This window comes from Bombina bombina, chromosome 10 (genome assembly GCF_027579735.1).
Source record: "Bombina bombina isolate aBomBom1 chromosome 10, aBomBom1.pri, whole genome shotgun sequence".
Taxonomy (NCBI): Eukaryota; Metazoa; Chordata; class Amphibia; order Anura; family Bombinatoridae; genus Bombina; species Bombina bombina.
In genome coordinates this window covers 177,493,472-177,513,629 of record NC_069508.1, presented here as the reverse complement: position 1 = coordinate 177,513,629, position 20,158 = coordinate 177,493,472, and the positions used below count along the sequence as shown (strand labels likewise).

The window sequence follows — 20,158 nt, the reverse complement described above, 5'->3', positions numbered from 1 at the left end:
CAAAAGGAATGCCTCTAAAAACATTCGTAAGCTAATCACGCTGATAGACTACGCGTGGAATATGGAGCAAAAACCCAGTACAGATATGTATAAAGACAGGGCAGTTCTTACCCTGGATGCTGTTAAAGCGTTTGATTCTATTGTATGGGATCATCTTTTTACTTCACTCAGACAATTCGGGATACAGGGAAACTTCTTGCAATTTATCTATAGAATCTATGCGAAGCCAATTTCATACATACTGGTAAACGGAATGATCTCGCCTAAAATAATTCTACAGCGAGGCACTAGGCAAGGATGTCCGTTGTCTCCCCTGCTATTCAACGTAGCATTGGAACCATTAGCGATAAGACTAAGAAATAGTCTAGCAGGGATTACAATGGGTTCTCTACGTCTAATTACATTATTATACGCTGATGATATTCTAGTTTTTCTAGAAAATACACAACAAGCTATTCCAATTTTGAGACAGATATTAGAGGAGTTCAGCTCATTCTCAGGATATAAAGTAAATACAGAAAAAAGTGAATTAATGTATATTGGGAATATAGCCACAAGCTACCCGGGTAATCCGTTTAAAGTGGTAGATTCTATTAAATATTTGGGTCTAATGTTACATAAAAACCCGAAATTCTGGTACACAGATAATTATCTTTCATTATTTCAAAAAATTAAACTAGATCTGAAACTATGGATTTCTTTCCCGATTTCTCTCACTGCAAGAGTAAATCAAATTAAAACCATCATATTTCCACGTCTTCTCTACCCCATACAAAATTTGCCCTTGTTCATAACAAACAGGGACCGTAGAAGTCTATACACTTCTGTTTCCAAATTTATCTGGCAAAATAAAAAACCTTGCATTTCTTTGGCCAGATTAATGCAGAAATCACGGGCTGGTGGCTTATCATTGCCCGATATTAATCTTTATAATATTGCAGCGATGGTAAAAATTGCCATTGATTGGCTGGCAAATACAAATACATTTGCCTCTCTGGTACAGGAGTCCTTGCTGATTTACCCCTTCGCATTACCAGCGATTTTGCACTGTAAACCAGGTCAACTGCCGTCCAATGTTTCCTCATTAATTACAATCAAAAATATAGTCTTGGCGTGGCACAAGTTCTGTAAATTTTTGGAAATAGATTTTTCAATCTCTGAGTTTCTCCCAATCAGGGGTAATCCGCTTTTCCCCCCCGGTTTACACCAGAAAACTTTTAAAAATTGGGCCGAAAAAGGGTTAAATAAAATTTCTCAATTAATTGGCGTAGATGAGGTAGTATTAGAAGGTGAAACCTTGTTTTCCCTTTTTCAATTACCAAGATCGGATCTATTTGCGTTCTTTCAGGTACGTCATTTTATTGTGTCACAGGTTTGGAGGTTTCCTTTATCGGTTGCATGGTCCGATATCAGAGGTTTAATACAGAAAGTTGTGGCAGGAGCCACTTCGATCTCATTAATTTATGACATTATGCTTTCTAAACAAACGCAAGGTTTCCTCAGCAGGATCAGCGATCACTGGAGTAGGTCAATCGGGGATACAGAGCCCGAGAGAATTATACAAAGTTTTAAATCCTTAGAAAACTGTAAAGTTCCCTCAACATGGAAAGAATCGCATATGAAATTAATAAACAATTTTTACCTCTATCCAGTTAAATTAGCTCAATTCTATCCATCTAGATCAGCTTATTGCCCGAGGTGTGCGTATAGGGAAGCGGACTTACTACACATGTTCTGGACTTGTCCTAAGATAAATCAGCTCTGGCTGAAATTTATATATTGGTTTAATAATTTACACGGTGTTACTGTCTCTCTCACGTTTCGGGACATTATCCTGCTGGTTGTACCAGCGATTAGTTCGGACAGGCATTGGACTTGTTCCTTAAATACCTCAATATTAGCTGTAAGACAGAGCATTCTTAAAAAATGGAAAGTAAAAAAAGGGCCGGTACTATCCGAGATCTTGTACGACATCCAAGATCAAATTATTTTTGAATCATATCATTTACAGGAGGCCTCTGAAGCCAGAATTAAAAAGTTTCTACTAGGGTGGTATCCCATTATTAACTCCTTTCCCAGGCCTATACAAAAACAGATTTTAGCGCCCTTTACATCTTCAGTAAGTTTTGCTGAAATGGTCATACTAAATCTCTTTCCACATACATGGATATCCAATAGTTCAGAAATTTAATATTAATCTTGGTTAAGAGAAAGGGGGTGAAGTGAGAGGATTCCCTTTTCTATTACTTTTCTTTTTTTTTTTTTTTTTTTTTTCTCTCTTCTTGCGTCTTTTGTTCTTGTTTTGCGTTTTTTTTTTTTTTTTTTGTTACTTGTTTTTTTTGATGTATGGAAAACAGAAAAAACCCAGCTCAGTGTACAAATATTGTTCTCTTTGAGATGATGAATCAAATGTGACAAAGTATATATGTCTGGTATTCTGTTATGTTTTTGCTTTACAATATGCTTGCCCTTGCCCTGTGAGGCAGAAAAGGTTTGATGTATTTGATTGTACACTGTACTGGATTCAAAATAAATATAAAAAAAAAAAAAAAAAATAGCAAAAGTCACCTTCAAAACTATACATATTTATAAAGAAGACAACCTCAAATATTGATCTAGGCCTGTTTTGGCATATTCCATGTGACCAGTTGGCAGTTAGATGTGTGCAAAATGCGATATATAAAAAAACTAACTTTTTCACAAACAGGTTTCTTACAATTATTTACAAACTACTTGAGCAGTCATAAGACAAAAGGTTGTAAAAGCTTATCTAGGGTCCCCTGTGTTCAGAATTACAAGACATGCATGTGTTTGTCATTGGTTTTGGTAGTTAGAAGGCTGCTAATTTTAGCTGTGCACCACAAATCTCAAAGAAGATTTTTAGATCTATTATGTTTAATTTAATCTTAAATGATCCATTTTACCTGCTGAAGCTGCAGCATATTTACACTTTACCCCAATCCGACCTTGATCTGGACATAGTGGTATATTCTTAACTCTTTTAAGAAGGCATTTAATGGGTCAGCTGCCCTATTTGTCTCCTCTTAATTTGTTTCCAAATGATCAATTTTACCTTCTGTGCAAAGCCCAGCGATACCGCATAATGTGGATCTACACGCTGGAAGCCTTAGTCACTTGAAATTAGAATGTTTTAATTTTTCCTTACATATGTGAATACTTTTTTTAAGCGCCTTTGATTAATCATCAACCTCCTTATTTTTTTAATCCTGATTTTTTTCTTATACTCTTTATTAAATATTAGTTATTTTATGTGTACCCTCAAAGTACAGTTTGCATAGCGTTCATCAAATTAATGTTTACTGTGTGTTTTTGTATTTTAGTACCATAAACTTTAATATATATATCTTTTTATTATTTTATTTGTAGTTGTCAATGGCAATTCAGTGTCACAAAGAACAGGCGCACACAGAAGTTACCTAGAACAACGGCGCATCCCACAGTGCTGAATTGCAACTACACTCAGCTTCCGCACAGCTAACTGGTCGTGTAAGGTTCAGTTAATTTACATAACCCTCATGCATTGCAATATTTAGTAAAAAAGAAAACATACTCTTTTTATACACTCACTCTCAGTTAAAAACCCGTGCTTAAATCTAGGATAGATCCTTCAGGGTTAATTCTTTAGAAAGAATGGATTGTGGACTCTCATTAAATGTAATACATTTTTGGAGGCTTGCTACTCATGTAGTAGGCTAATAATGCTGTGATATATAGAAATGAGATTAACAAAGTTAAAGTGCTTACTACACCCTGCTATTTTATTTAATCATTCATATAGAGCATGTCTCCGCGACAGCAGGGTCAATCTGGTCTTCTCCGACCCTGTGGTGGAGGGCCCTTCTGCATGGGGTTGCCCTGCTTCATGGGCAGGAAGGGTTTCCTCCCGCGGCTGGGAGCGCAGACCTTAAGCAACTGTCTATATTACTCCTATTATTCTTTTATCTCAATACCTTTATTTAAATAGCAGGAATGTAAAGCTTAAGAGATGGCCCATTTTTGGTTGAGAACCAGGGTTATGCTTGCTTATGGGTTTGCTAAATGTAGCCACCAATAAGCAGGCACTATCCATGGTGCTGAAACTAAAATGTGCCAGCTCCTAAGCTTTAAATTTCTGCTTTTTAAATAAAGATAGCAGGAGAATGAATTTATAATAGGAGTAAATTAGAAAGTTGCTTAAAATTGCTGCTCTATCTGAATCATTAAAGAAAAAAATTGAGTATAACATGTATGTGAGAGTCTACTAAAACTTGAACTTATAGGGGTCGTTTTATCAAAGGCTTTCACCAGCCTTTGAGCCCCTACAGCTGCAGGTTCTCCCACGAGAACCTGCACACCGTATTTAACAAGCAGCAGTGATCAGACCTCTGCTTTGCTAACCTCTTAGCCAACTCTTGTTTGGCAAAATTCAATCTCCCCGGTCTTTTCCGACCGTGGAGATTGACAGCTCCTGCCCACGCCCAGCCAGTCAATCTGCGGGATTGCATGTGAGTGCAAAATAGCGCTTGTGTGCAATGCTGAATGCCTCCAGTAGAATTCAGACTGTTAGAGGCGACCTGCGGCGGACAGGGGTGCGTATATGCACCCCTGTCCGTCTTAGCTTGATAAATCACCCCCATATGATTCTGATGGGACATGCAATTTTAAAACTAATTTTCAATCTACTTTTATAAACAAATTTGCTAAAAAGAAAGTTAAACATAGGAAAGCTCATATGCTAATTTATAAGCCATTGAAGTCTGCCTCTTATCTAAATGCTTTTTCACAGCTAGATGGAGTAAGTTCATGTGTGCTCTGTAGATCACATTGTGTTCAAGCATATGGAGTTATTTAAGAGTTAGCACTAAATGTCTGAAATGCAAGTCAATAGATAATAAATAGTCATGTGATAAAGGGGCTGTCAGAAGATGCTTAGATACAAGGTAATCACAGAGGTAAAAAGTAAATTACTGTGTTGGTTATGCAAAACTGAAGAATGGGTAATAAAGGGATTATATATCTTTTTAGATAATACAAATTCTGGAGTAGACTGTCCCTTTAAATTGAAGTCCGGCTGATTGTTGTAGCTGCTGGAGTGTTTAAAGTTTATGTTAATTAGCGTCATTAGTATTATTATATAATAAGCATTCTCATCACTACTTAATATTTCAATGCTTAAAGGGACAGTCTACACTAAATTCCATTCCCCAGTTTTGCACAACCAACATTGTGATATTAAAGGGACAGTCAACACTCGGCACAACTTAATCCCATAATTTAGATCCTCAGAATAAGACGCGCCTGCACCGCCTCCCATGTTAAATACCTCTAACATTATAGGAGTAATCGTCCACAGCACATACGTTTTTCTGCTGTAGACATGGCCGCCAAACTCCACCCAACATTACGTATTACGTTTCATTTTAAACTCAACCGCCAATCAGAAAAGAATCCTCAGTTGGATTCTTAACAGGCGTTCACAGCAATTCGCAGCAGCACATCCGATTTCTGCTTGCGAGTGGACAGAAATGTAAATGCGCATTAACAAAGGAACACGAACGAGCATGGAATTCAATAGAAAAGGGGACGAAGGGGGAGGAGTTGGGTCGCCATATCTATAGCAGAAAAATGTTTGTACTGTGGACGATTACTCCTATAACGTTAGAGGTATTTAACATCGAACAGTTCAAAGTTAGACCGGAACAGGGTAATATCCTTCTTAGGACTGGTGCACCGGGAACAAGTTAGCGACCTTTAACTCTCTGTATAGAATTCCAATATTCCACAGCACCATAAATTCTTTGCAAAATTATTTTATTTCAGCATAACAACAGCACAGGTATGCAACGTTTCAGGATCACAGTCCCTTAATCAAGCATGGTTAAGGGACTGTTATCCCAAAACGTTGCATACCTGTGCTGTTGTTATGCTGAAATAAAATAATTTTGCAAAGAATTTATGGTGCTGTGGAATATTGGAATTCTATACAGAGAGGTATTTAACATGAGAGGCGGTGCAGGCGCATCTTTTTTTTTTTTTTTTTAAATCTTTATTTATATTCCAACAGTGCAGCAAGTAAACTGAGTTAACATTTTACTTTTTCCCGGTCACCATACAGGGTGTATTGGAAAACATGAAAAATAATGATGATTACAGACAAAGTCCTAACCTGTAAAACAGTAAAAAAAAAAAAAATCAGAAACTTCCATATTTGGGGATATAAAGTAGAAGAAAAAACAGCAATACATTGACTGAAACTGCACTGTTGGAATGTTTTTTAAATGAAGTAAGACACTAAACTACAAAACAAAAAAGACAAAAAAGAGTAAAAAAACAAAAAAAAAACTAACTTGTGTTCTCCTCTCCACCCCCCCTGCTACTACTAGAGGCGTTGCCCAATCTACGATCAACATGACAAGTAAGTAGCAGTATACTACATAAGATGGGTCAGCTACTAATGTATTTCTCTTTTGTTTCTAATCCAGGTCCCAGGGAATATACCCACAAGTACTAATTCCGTAAAACTTATAGAGGATAAAAAAGGAGATAGTAGTTGCTTTTGTATCAGAATTGAAAAGGATTTAATGGTTGCTGCCCAACTTTCCGATGCACGGAGCAAATGAAATGACTCATACACAATTTGAGATTGAATCCCCTTCAAAATAAAGGAAAGGCTTGGTGCACAATTAGCTTTCCAATTCTTTAAGATAAAATATCTGACTATCAATATTACTGTATTTAGTGTGGTTATCCAAGGATTGACCCTATCTCTAAGTACTTAAAAGATAATCTCCTCTAAGGAAAGGGTAAACAGCGTGTGATATGTTTTATTAAAGGGATACTAACCCCTCATTTCTTCTTTCATGATTCAGATAGAGCATGTAATTTTAAGCAACTTTCTAATTTACTCCTATTATCAATTTTTCTTTGTTCTCGTGTTATCTTGATTTGAAAAAGCAGTAATTAAAGGTTAAGAGCCGGCCCATTTTTTAGTTCAGCACCTTGGTAGAGCTGCTGATTGGTTTGCTACATTTAGCCACAAATCAGGAAGTGCTACCCATGTGCTGAACAAAAAATGGTTTGGCTCTAAAGCTTATAGTACTGCTTTTTCAAATCAAGATAGCATGAGAACAAAGAAAAATTGATAATAGGAGTAAATTAGAAAGGTGCTTAAAATCTCATGCTCTATCTGAATCATGAAATAAAACAATTGGGTTTAGTATCCCTTTAAACAAAAATAATACTTTTTGCCAAAGCTGTTTGATTTTAGGGCACAGCCAAAACATGTGCGCCAAATCAGCATCTCTATTAGAGCAACGAGGACAAGCAGATGACTTGGAAGGATAGAATTTAGCAACTTTGGGGATAGATAGTAATAATTGATTAATTTCATATAAGATTCCTTCCAACTTATAGCAATCTGACAATTAGCTAAACTATGGAAACTTTGTTGAATTCTAATATTATCTACTGTCGGAATAATGGGGAGCCATAAATTAATCAGTCTATCTAAAAATCCAGCACCCTGTTTGGACAACATTATGTCATATATTAAAGAAATTGAAGCTTTGCCCATACTAATTTATAGATACACTTAATGACCACAGCACTTTTCCATTTTCTGTCCGTTTGGGACCAAGGCTATTTTTACATTTCTGCAGTGTTTGTGTTTAGCTGTAAATTTCCTCTTACTCATTTACGGTACCCACACATATTATATACCGTTTTTCTTCTGTTAAGTGTGATCAGTCCACGGGTCATCATTACTTGTGGGATATTATCTGCTCCCCTACAGGAAGTGCAAGAGGATTCACCCAGCAGAGTTGCTATATAGCTCCTCCCCTCTACGTCACCTCCAGTCATTCTCTTGCACCCAGCAACTAGATAGGTCGTGTGAGAGGACTATGGTGATTATACTTAGTTTTATATCTTCAATCAAAAGTTTGTTATTTTAAAATAACACCGGAGTGTGTTATTACCTCTCTGGCAGAGTTTGAGGAAGAATCTACCAGAGTTTTGCTATGATTTTAGCCGGAGTAGTTAAGATCATATTGCTGTTCTCGGCCATCTGAGGAGTGAGGTAAACTTCAGATCAGGGGACAGCGGGCAGATGAATCTGCATAGAGGTATGTAGCAGTTTTTATTTTCTGACAATGGAATTGATGAGAAAATCCTGCCATACCGATATAATGTCATGTATGTATACTTTACACTTCAGTATTCTGGGAGAATGGTACTTCACTAGAATTACACTGTAAGAAAGACATAAAGCTGTTTAATAACTAGAGATTATGTTTAATGTTTTTGCTGGAATGTAAAATCGTTTTCATTTACTGAGGTACTGAGTGAATAAATGTTTGGGCACTATTTTTCCACTTGGCAGTTGCTTAAATCTGTTTTTTCTGTCAGTTTCTGTTCTCCCTCACTGCTGTGTGTGTGGGGGAGGGGCGCTTTTACTATGCATCAAATATTTTCTCTCAGCAGAGCTGTGAGAATTATAGTTTGACTGAGATAAAAACGTTTATTCTGTAATTTGTTTCCTGCTTTCAGATATTGTTATCTTTGCTAATGGGATTAAACCTTTGCTAAAGTTGTGTTGTTTAATTGCTGAGGGGAACAATCCTTTGCTAAAACTGTATATTCTGACAAAGATTGATGCTATAACTTAATTATTTTAACTGTTATAATTTTTTTCTGTGCTTCTTAAAGGCACAGTTCGTTTTCATATTTGTAAATTACTTTGAAAAGTATTTTCAAGTTGCTGTTTATTTGCTAGTGTGTTAAACATGTCTGATTCAGAGGAATATCTCTGTGCTATATGTGTTAATGCCAAAGTGGAGCCCAATAGAAATTTATGTACTAAATGTATTGATGCTATTTTAAAAAACAGTCAATCTGTACAAATTGAACATATTTCACCAAACAACGAGGGGAGAGTTATGCCGACTAACTCGCCTCACGTGTCAGTACCTGCATCTCCCGCTCAGGAGATGCGTGATATTGTAGCGCCGAGTACATCTGGGCGGCCATTACAAATCACATTACAAGATATGGCTACTGTTATGACTGAAGTTTTGGCTAAACTACCAGAACTAAGAGGTAAACGTGATCACTCTGGGGTGAGAACAGAGTGCGCTGATAATGCAAGGGCCATGTCTGATACTGCGTCACAGTTTGCAGAACGTGAAGACGGAGAGCTTCATTCTGTGGGTGACGGTTCTGATCCAAATAAACTGGACTCAGACATTTCAAATTTTAAATTTAAGCTTGAGAACCTCCGTGTGTTACTAGGGGAGGTATTAGCGGCTCTGAATGATTGTAACACAGTTGCAATCCCAGAGAAAATGTGTAGGTTGGATAAATATTTTGCGGTACCGACGAGTACTGACGTTTTTCCTATACCTAAGAGACTTACTGACATTGTTACTAAGGAGTGGGATAGACCCGGTGTGCCTTTCTCACCCCCTCCTATATTCAGAAAGATGTTTCCAATAGACGCCGCCACACGGGACTTATGCCAAATGGTCCCTAAGGTGGAGGGAGCAGTTTCTACTTTAGCTAAGCGTACCACTATCCCAGTGGAGGATAGCTGTGCTTTTTCAGATCCAATGGATAAAAAATTAGAGGGTTACCTTAAGAAAATGTTTGTTCAACAAGGGTTTATATTGCAACCTCTTGCATGTATTGCGCCTGTCACGGCTGCAGCAGCATTTTGGTTTGAGTCTCTGGAAGAGACACTTCAATCATCCACACTAGATGACATCACACACAAACTTAAATTCCTTAAGTTAGCTAATTCATTTATTTCAGATGCCGTAGTACATTTAACTAAACTTGCGGCTAAAAATTCAGGATTCGCCATTCAGGCACGCATAGCTCTGTGGCTGAAATCCTGGTCAGCTGATGTTACGTCTAAATCTAAATTGCTTAATATTCCTTTCAAAGGGCAGACCTTATTCGGGCCCGGCTTGAAAGAGATTATTGCTGACATTTCAGGAGGTAAAGGTCATGCCCTGCCTCAGGACAAGGCCAAAGCCAAGGCTAGACAGTCCAATTTTCGTTCCTTTCGTAATTTCAAAGCAGGAGCAGCATCAACTTCCTCTGCACCAAAACAGGAAGGAGCTGTTGCTCGCTACAGACAAGGCTGGAAACCTAACCAGTCCTGGAACAGGGGCAAACAGGCCAGAAAACCTGCTGCTGCCCCTAAGACAGCATGAATTGAGGGCCCCCGATCCGGGACCGGATCTAGTGGGGGGTAGACTTTCCCTCTTCGCCCAGGCTTGGGCAAGAGATGTTCAGGATCCCTGGGCGTTAGAGATCATATCTCAGGGATACCTTCTGGACTTCAAATCCTCTCCCCCAAGAGGGAGATTTCATCTGTCAAGGTTGTCAACAAACCTAACAAAGAAGGAAGCGTTTCTACGCTGCGTACAAGATCTTTTATTAATGGGAGTGATCCATCCAGTTCCGCGGTTGGAACTAGGACAAGGGTTTTACTCAAATCTGTTTGTAGTTCCCAAAAAAGAGGGAACCTTCAGGCCAATCTTGGATTTAAAGATCCTAAACAAATTCCTAAGAGTTCCATCGTTCAAGATGGAAACTATTCGAATATTTTTGCCCATGATCCAAGAGGGTCAGTACATGACCACAGTGGATTTAAAGGATGCTTACCTTCACATACCGATTCACAAAAGCCATTACCGGTATCTAAGGTTTGCCTTTTTAGACAGGCATTACCAGTTTGTAGCTCTTCCATTCGGACTGGCTACGGCTCCAAGAATCTTCACAAAGGTTCTGGGCACTCTTCTGGCGGTACTAAGACCGCGAGGAATTTCAGTAGCTCCGTACTTAGACGACATACTGATACAAGCTTCAAGCCTTCAAACTGCCAAATCTCATACAGAGATAGTACTGGCATTTCTAAGGTCGCATGGATGGAAAGTGAACGAAAAGAAAAGTTCTCTCTTTCCACTCACAAGAGTTCCCTTCCTGGGGACTCTGATAGATTCTGTAGAAATGAAGATTTACCTAACAGAGGACAGGTTAACAAAACTTCAAAGTGCATGCCGTGTCCTTCATTCTATTCAACACCCGTCAGTAGCTCAATGCATGGAGGTAATCGGACTAATGGTAGCAGCAATGGACATAGTTCCTTTTGCACGCCTACATCTCAGACCACTGCAACTGTGCATGCTAAGTCAGTGGAATGGGGATTACTCAGATTTGTCCCCCACTCTAAATCTGAATCAAGAGACCAGAAATTCTCTTCTATGGTGGCTTTATCGGCCACATCTGGCCAGGGGAATGCCATTCAGCAGGCCAGACTGGTCAATTGTAACAACAGACGCCAGCCTACTAGGTTGGGGCGCTGTCTGGAATTCTCTGAAGGCTCAGGGACTATGGAATCAGGAGGAGAGTCTTCTTCCAATAAACATTCTGGAATTGAGAGCAGTCCTCAATGCTCTTCTGGCTTGACCCCAGTTAACAACTCGGGGGTTCATCAGGTTCCAGTCGGACAACATCACGACTGTAGCTTATATCAACCATCAGGGAGGGACAAGAAGCTCCCTAGTATCGAAGATAATTCGCTGGGCAGAGTCTCACTCTTGCCACCTGTCTGCAATCCACATCCCGGGAGTGGAGAACTGGGAGGCGGATTTCTTAAGTCGTCAGACTTTTCATCCGGGGGAGTGGGAACTTCATCCAGAGGTCTTTGCCCAAATACTTCGACGTTGGGGCAAACCAGAGATAGATCTCATGGCGTCTCGACAGAACGCCAAGCTTCCGCGCTACGGGTCCAGATCCAGGGATCCGGGAGCGGTCCTGATAGATGCCTTGACAGCACCATGGACCTTCAGGATGGCTTATGTGTTTCCACCTTTCCCGATGCTTCCTCGATTGATTGCCAGAATCAAACAGGAGAAAGCATCAGTGATTCTAATAGCGCCTGCATGGCCACGCAGGACTTGGTATACAGATCTGGTGGACATGTCATTCTGTCCACCTTGGTCGTTACCTCTGAAACAGGACCTTCTGATTCAGGGTCCTTTCAAACATCAAAATCTAACTTCTCTGAAGCTGACTGCTTGGAAATTGAACGCTTGATCTTATCAAAGCGTGGTTTTTCTGAGTCAGTTATTGATACCTTAATACAGGCTAGGAAGCCTGTTACCAGAAAGATTTACCATAAAATATGGCGTAAATACCTATATTGGTGCGAATCCAAAGGTTACTCTTGGAGTAAGGTTAGGATTCCTAGGATATTGTCTTTTCTACAAGAAGGTTTAGAAAAGGGGTTATCCGCTAGTTCCTTAAAGGGACAGATCTCAGCTCTGTCCATTCTGTTACACAAGCGTCTGTCAGAAGTTCCAGACGTTCAGGCTTTTTGTCAGGCTTTGGCCAGGATTAAACCTGTGTTTAAAGCTGTGGCTCCACCATGGAGTTTAAACCTTGTTCTTAACGTTTTACAGGGTGTTCCGTTTGAACCCCTTCATTCCATTGTTATAAAGTTGTTATCTTGGAAAGTTCTATTTTTAATGGCTATTTCCTCGGCTCGAAGAGTCTCTGAGTTATCAGCCTTACATTGTGATTCTCCTTATTTGATTTTTCACTCGGATAAGGTAGTTCTGCGTACTAAACCTGGGTTCTTACCTAAGGTAGTCACTAACAGGAATATCAATCAGGAGATTGTTGTTCCATCCTTGTGCCCAAATCCTTCTTTGAGGAAGGAACGTCTTTTGCACAATCTGGATGTAGTTCGTGCCCTTAAATTTTATTTACAGGCAACTAAAGATTTTCGACAAACGTCTTCCCTGTTTGTCGTTTACTCTGGTCAGAGGAGAGGTCAAAAAGCTTCTGCTACCTCTCTCTCTTTTTGGCTTCGTAGCATAATTCGTTTAGCTTATGAGACTGCTGGACAGCAGCCTCCTGAAAGAATTACAGCTCATTCCACTAGAGCTGTGGCTTCCACTTGGGCCTTTAAGAATGAGGCCTCTGTTGAACAGATTTGCAAGGCTGCAACTTGGTCTTCGCTTCATACTTTTTCCAAATTTTACAAATTTGACACTTTTGCTTCCTCGGAGGCTATTTTTGGGAGAAAGGTTCTTCAGGCAGTGGTTCCTTCTGTATAAAGAGCCTGCCTATCCCTCCCGTCATCCGTGTACTTTTGCTTTGGTATTGGTATCCCACAAGTAATGATGACCCGTGGACTGATCACACTTAACAGAAGAAAACATAATTTATGCTTACCTGATAAATTCCTTTCTTCTGTAGTGTGATCAGTCCACGGCCCGCCCTGTTTTTTAAGGCAGGTAAATATTTTTTAAATTATACTCCAGTCACCACTACACCCTTGGCTTCTCCTTTCTCGTTGGTCCTTGGTCGAATGACTGGAGGTGACGTAGAGGGGAGGAGCTATATAGCAACTCTGCTGGGTGAATCCTCTTGCACTTCCTGTAGGGGAGCAGATAATATCCCACAAGTAATGATGACCCGTGGACTGATCACACTACAGAAGAAAGGAATTTATCAGGTAAGCATAAATTATGTTTTCTCGCCATTAAATGGACTTTCTAAAGATACCATTATTTTCATCATATCTTATAATTTACTATAAATTTTTTTATAAAATATGAGGAAAAAATTGAAAAAAACACACTTTTTCTAACTATGACCCCCAAAATCTGTTACACATCTACAACTACCAAAAAACACCCGTGCTAAATAGTTTCTAAATTTTGTCCTGACTTTAGAAATACCCAATGTTTACATGTTCTTTGCTTTTTTTGTAAGTTATAGGGCCATAAATACAAGTAGCACTTTGCTATTTCCAAGCCATTATTTTTCAAAATTAGCGCTAGTTACATTAGAACACTAATATCTTTCAGGAATCTCTGAATATCCATTGACATGTATATATTTATTTTTAGTAGACATCCCAAAGTATTAATCTAGGCCCATTTTGGTATATTTCATGCCACCATTTCACCGCCAAATGCGATTAAATACAAAAAATCGTTCACTTTTTTACTAATTTTTTCACAAACTTTTGGTTTCTCACTGAAATTATTTACAAACAGCTTGTGTAATTATGGCTTAAATGGTTGTAAATGCTTCTCTGGGATCCCCTTTGTTCAGAAATAGCAGACATATATGGCTTTGGCGTTGCTTTTTAGTAATTAGAAGGCTGCTAAATGCCACTGCGCACTACACGTGTATTATGCCCAGCAGTGAAGGGGTTAATTATGGAGCATGTAGGGAGCTTTTAGGGATAATTTTAGCTTTAGTGTAGTGTAGTAGAAAACCCCAAGTATTGATCTAGGCACATTTTGGTATATTTCATGCCACCATTTCACCGCCAAATGCGATCAAATTAAAAAAAACGTTAAATTTTTCACAATTTTAGGTTTCTCACTGAAATTATTTACAAACAGCTTATGCAATTATGGCACAAATGGTTGTAAATTCTTCTCTGGGATCCCCTTTGTTCAGAAATAGCAGACATATATGGCTTTGGCGTTGCTTTTTGGTAATTAGAAGGCCGCCAAATGCTGCTGCATTTCACACGTGTATTATGGCTAGCAGTGAAGGGGTTAATTATGTAGCTTGTAGGGAGCTTGCAGGGTTAATTTTAGCTTTAGTGTAGAGCTCAGCCTCCCACCTGAAACATGAGACCCCCTGATCCCTCCCAAACAGCTCTCTTCCCTCCCCCACCCCACAATTGTCCCCGCCATCTTAAGTACTGGCAGAAACTCTGCCAGTACTAAAATAAAAGCTATATTTGGGCTTTTTTTGTGTGTTTTTTAGCATATTTACATATGCTGCTGTGTAGGATCCCCCTTAGCTCCCAGCCTCACTGATCCCCCACCAAACAGCTCTCTAACCCTCCCCCTCTGCCTTAATGGGCGCCATCTTGGGTACTGGCAGCTGTCTGCCAGTACCCAGTTTAGTAAAAAAATGTGCCTTTTTATTAAAAAAAAATGCCCTTTTCTGTAGTGTAGCTTCCCCCCCCCAAGATCAACCCCCCACCCCTTCCAGGTCCCTTAGCTGTTTATTTACAGCTTTTAAAACATTTTTTTTTTTAACTTTTCCCAGTTTATTTTTCTGTAGTGCAGCGGTTCCCTCCCGCTCCCGCCCCATGCACGCGCCCGCCCGCCGCCCCCCCCCCGTGCACGCGTGCGCTCCCATGCGCGCTCCCGCCCCCCCCGCTCCCGCTCCCGCCCCCCTCCACTCCATTCGGCACATCGATGGCCGCCCACCCACCTCCCAGACTTGCTCCCACCCACCAACGTTACCGGCCACCGATGTCCGGTGCAGGGAGGGCCACAGAGTGGCTCTCTCTGCATCGGATGGCCAAGGGGGGTTATTGCAGGATGCCTCGATATCGAGGCATCACTGCAATAACCGGAAAGCAGCTGGAAGCGTGCAGGATCGCTTCCAGCTGCTTTCCAGACCAAGGACGTACGCCACACGTCCTCGGTCATTAACTGTATTTTTTTTGAGGACGTGTGGCGTACGTCCTTGGTCCTTAAGGGGTTAACATCGGACCACGCAGCACCTAAGACAGCAGACCAATTCTGAGAGTAAATAAAATGCCTTAATTGAAAATACGCAAAAAGATTATTATGAGGAAGATAATAAAGTTGAAAGATCTGCTCAGCAGATAGCATTTGATTATTTCCGTCCAACAGTTGTTGAATGTTACACACTCCCTTGACTGCCCATGTCTGAAAGACCTTATAATTTTTACCCGGAGTAAACTGAGGATTTCCTATTATGGGTAGATATTCTGAATATGTAGAATCGATCTTTAACAGAGAACAAAATTTTTGCCAAGCCTGAATAATATTCTTAAACGACAGAAGAGGTTTAACATTAGCTGATAGATTTTGTGGGGGACAATGCAGAATTGCTTTCAGAGACCACAGAGCTACTAAATATGATTTTAGCTCAGAAGTAGAAACTAAATTGGTCTCTGCAACCCAGTCAATAGCGATTTTGATCATAGCAGCCAAATTATAATACCGTAAATTGGGAAGAGCTAGACCTGCGGCAGTGTATTTTTGCATAAGTCGATCCTGGGATAAACGGGCTCCACTACATATAAAACGAGAAAACCAAGAAGAAAGTTTAGCTAAGTCTTTCTTCCAGATAAAAAGAGGAAGATTTTGAAGAGGGTACAGTATTCAAGGCAAAATAATAGTTTTAATCAAATTAACCTTGGCCGTAATAGAGAGCGGAAAAGAAGACCATACTTTCAAATCTTCTTGGATCTTAAAAAATAAAGATATAAAGTTGGCCTTATACCATTTGTTAGGATTCCTATGGATTTCTAAACCCAAGTATTTAATAGAGTCCACTTCTCTAAATGGAGAGTATAAAAATTTCCTACTGTTTCCCAATCCTCATCAATTCCCTTTTCTCCAAATTAATTTTGTAGCCGGAAAATGAACTAAACTTTACAAGACACTGCATTGTAATCGAAATTGATTGTGTAGTATTTTCTAGAAATATCAGCAGGTCAAAGGAGCGTTTTCAAGGTATAGGAACCAACTGAGATCCCGGTTAACACGGCTCTTAATCAAATTTCTAAAGGTTCAAGAGCCAAATTAAAAAGAAGCGGTGAGAGAGGACACCCCTGTTGCGTGCCTCTCTGAAAGTGATCGCAGAAGACACTGAACCATTTATTAACAAAAAAGAAAATGGATTAGAATATAGCTTTTTAATAAGCCTAACGAAATTATTTTTAATACCAAAATAAGTTAGTGTTATAAACAAGTGTTCCTAGGTGATGCAGTCAAATGCTTTAATTGCATCAAGAGTCAAAATGGCAGAGTCTCTATAGACAGGCTTTTTTAAAATTGATCTATATTCCATATATTCGCCTAGATTACGTGTTTTGCGTTAGGAGGGGTGCGTTAGTTACGCATATTTTATTTCCTTTGCACACTTTTCTTAACGTAGGTATTACGAATCTCAAAACAACCTCCTAACGCGTTGCGGTAACACGACTACCGTGTTTATTTTATACGCTTAATCACGGCCGCGTTAAACATTCTCCCATAGAGATCAATGAGAAATGAAAGAAGCAGGCATTTTTCAGCTAACACTTGATCTTGCAAGAAATACGCACTGCTCTGTCATATCACGTATACCACATAATGCACAACAAAAACACACAGCAAATGTACTAACAACAATCATGCAACATAGCACATACGCATTACACATTCACAATCGGAAAAAATAAAAATATTTTTACACTAAACACGGAATACAGATATACCTTACGATCCTGCAACACGGAACAAAAAAACACGAAAAAACAATTGCACACTCATACACAAACAAAACATTCGCATTCAAGATTACGGAATATTAGTACAAACAAACATTTACACCACTTCACAAATACTACACAATCACAAATCAACATTTATATTTACACATAATACTTTTGGACAATGTTATGCAAAACGATCACTATTACATAGTATTTATGGAATGTGTAGAATGCAAAATCAATGAGCATGAGCAAATTCACACAACTAATACACATTGCACACATACTAATTACCAACAAAGCACACCTGAACATAATTTACAAGGCAAACCGGTACATCATTAAACATTTGCATAGGGTATATAAGCATGCCACAAGCATAGCTTCTTTGACTATGTTGCTGGAGGGTTTTTGGAGATTAGAAAGGAGAGAGATTTAGTGCGTTATTGTGAGAGTTAGTGTTAGTGTGAGTTACTGTTATTGTGAGAGAGTGAGTTAGTGTTATTGTGAGAGTTAGTTAGTGGTAGTGTGTGTTAGTGTGAGAGTTAGTTAGTGGTAGTGTGAGTGTTAGTTAGTGGTAGTGTGAGATAGTGAGTTAGTTAGTGGTAGTGTCAGAGAGTTAGTTAGTGGTAGTGTGAGATAGTGAGTTAGTGGTAGTGTGAGATAGTGAGAGAGCGGTAGTGAGCGAGAGTTGGTTTGGGTGAGTGTGCGAGTGGTTTTTCTGTATACTTAACACATTTACACGCAAACACATTCAATACATACATACACTTACCAATAACACTACATACACATCCCCTCTCATACTACACTCCATACCCCATTCCCTGTAATCCCATTCCCTTTCATCCCATATCCCATTCCCTTTAAGCCCATACCCATCCCATATTTAGATTTTGTTTACATATCCTCATTTTAGTCTTCTTATACATTTTTTGGGTTAAATACTCCTTACCCTCATTTATTTGTATCCCTTTCACACTTTGAGCACTTTTTCATTTTGTTATTTATTTTGACCCCCTTTCATTTGGGCACATTCACTTTTCGGTTGAGTTTGTTGGGAGGGGGGATAGGGGGCAGATTAGCCCGCAGCTATTAGAGTTCCTCAGGAATGAGTTCAGACAAGAGGTTATAGAGGAGGTCAGGCAGGAGCTTAGTCAGGAGAGGGGGAAGGGGAGAGGAAGAGGACAGGAAGGGGGACAGGAAGGGGGAGAGGAAGGGGGAGGAAGCGGTGGGTGGACCCGGCCACTTTGTTCAAGATGAACAAGTGGCTGGGCCCAGTGGCGGGCAGTGTAGAGCTTTACAGTCCGGGAAACAGAGGACACCATCACAGGGGAAAACCAAGCTGACTAGGGAGGTGAGGTATACTATGGAGGAGAAGGAGGCCCTCATAGAGGCTTATATGGACAGGGCTAGGAGGCTGCAGGCTCAGAAGGCCACCCCTAGGGAGAAGAGGAAGCTATGGCTGGAGATCACGGATGCAGTTAATGCAGTGGGGGCCCATAACAGGGATGTCGAGTCTATAAAGCATTGCTACCGGGACTGCAAAATGAAACTCAAAAGAAAGATCTCCAGGGAGTGCCAATACGCAACAGGGACTGGTGGCGGGCCTGAAATGACTGTGGAGTATTCCAAATGGGAGGAAATGTTGTGTCCCAGCATCTCCGAGGTAGCCATAGTCGGGATCAGAGGAGTCGATACCGGGAACTTGCCACTCTCATCTGCCGGTCAGCTCATTTAATAATCTCTTTACATCAAAAATAAATAATGTATTCAAGGATATGATTAACGCAACTACGCTTTTTTACACATTATTACGTAAACGCTTTCACAATTACCTTGCGATTACATTAGTATCTAGGCTACAGGTTAGGTGTGCATTTAAACAGACTGAGAACAAACACAAAAACACATTCAGATTGACCATATAAATTTCAGAAACACGGTTTGGAAAATGCGGAAATCGTACTGATTGTTATATTTCAAAGTGGATTAATGAGGCTGCATTTGTAATTCTATTGTAAGCAAACACATTTACATCTTTATTTGGAACTATGCTAATATATCCATTTCTTTCTTTTTACAATATACAGAGTCTGGGGAGGAGGCAGCACAGCAACTACAGGCTCCTCCTTCACCTAGGTATGAGAGTGATGGAGATGACTGGCCACCTCGGGGAGACATGGAAGACATCCCTCTATCCCCATCTTCTGAAGAAGCCCCCACTGCAGAAGAGATCCCTGCAGTAGCCCCTCCTCCACTAGAAGCCCCTCCTGCACCAGCAGCCCCTCCTGCACCAGCAGCCTGCAGTGCACCAGCAGCCCGCCGTGCACCAGCAGCCCCTCAGGAGGAGATAGCAGAGGTGCAGATATTAATAGATTTTCTGGAAGAGATGCGTGCCTCCCGGAGGGAAAATGTGTAAAGCAGAATCCAGCTGACAGAAGCAATTAATGCCATTCGACAAGACCAAAGACAGCTTATCCAACACTAAAGAGAGCTTCTCCAAGAACAAAGAGAGCTTCGCCAAGACCAAAGAGAGATCTTGCATATTCTCAGAGATATATTGCAGGTCCTCCGGGAGGCGCATAATGCACCATCTGCTGCTGTGCCATCTGCCGCTGGGCCATCTGCTCCTGGTACTCCTCAATCTCCTCCTCAGCCGGGTGATCCCAGTACTCCTCCTTCCCCTCTTCCCCAAACATCTCTGATGAGAACTCGTCGGAGGGGGCAGTTGCCCCCCCCCCAGAGCCTCAGGCTCGTGGGAAGAGGGGAAGAAAGAGTAAGTAATTTTTTTTTTTGCTATATATATTTTGATTTATTTAATGTGTAATGGAAATGTGTAATGGATAGGTATGTGATGATGTGGTCTTCTTACACTTG

General features: G+C 40.1%; 1 protein-coding gene across 1 annotated transcript; it reads left to right on the top strand.

The window, feature by feature from the left end:
* Window positions 1-3,399: 3,399 nt before the first annotated feature.
* Window positions 3,400-19,955, top strand: LOC128641016 (uncharacterized). The gene is made up of 3 exons (XM_053693536.1): window positions 3,400-3,507; window positions 6,384-6,415; window positions 19,372-19,955. The coding sequence occupies exons 2-3, from the start codon at window positions 6,409-6,411 to the stop codon at window positions 19,698-19,700; spliced, it is 336 nt and encodes a 111-aa protein (XP_053549511.1). The 5' UTR covers window positions 3,400-3,507; window positions 6,384-6,408; the 3' UTR covers window positions 19,701-19,955.
* The last annotated feature ends 203 nt before the right edge of the window (window positions 19,956-20,158 follow it).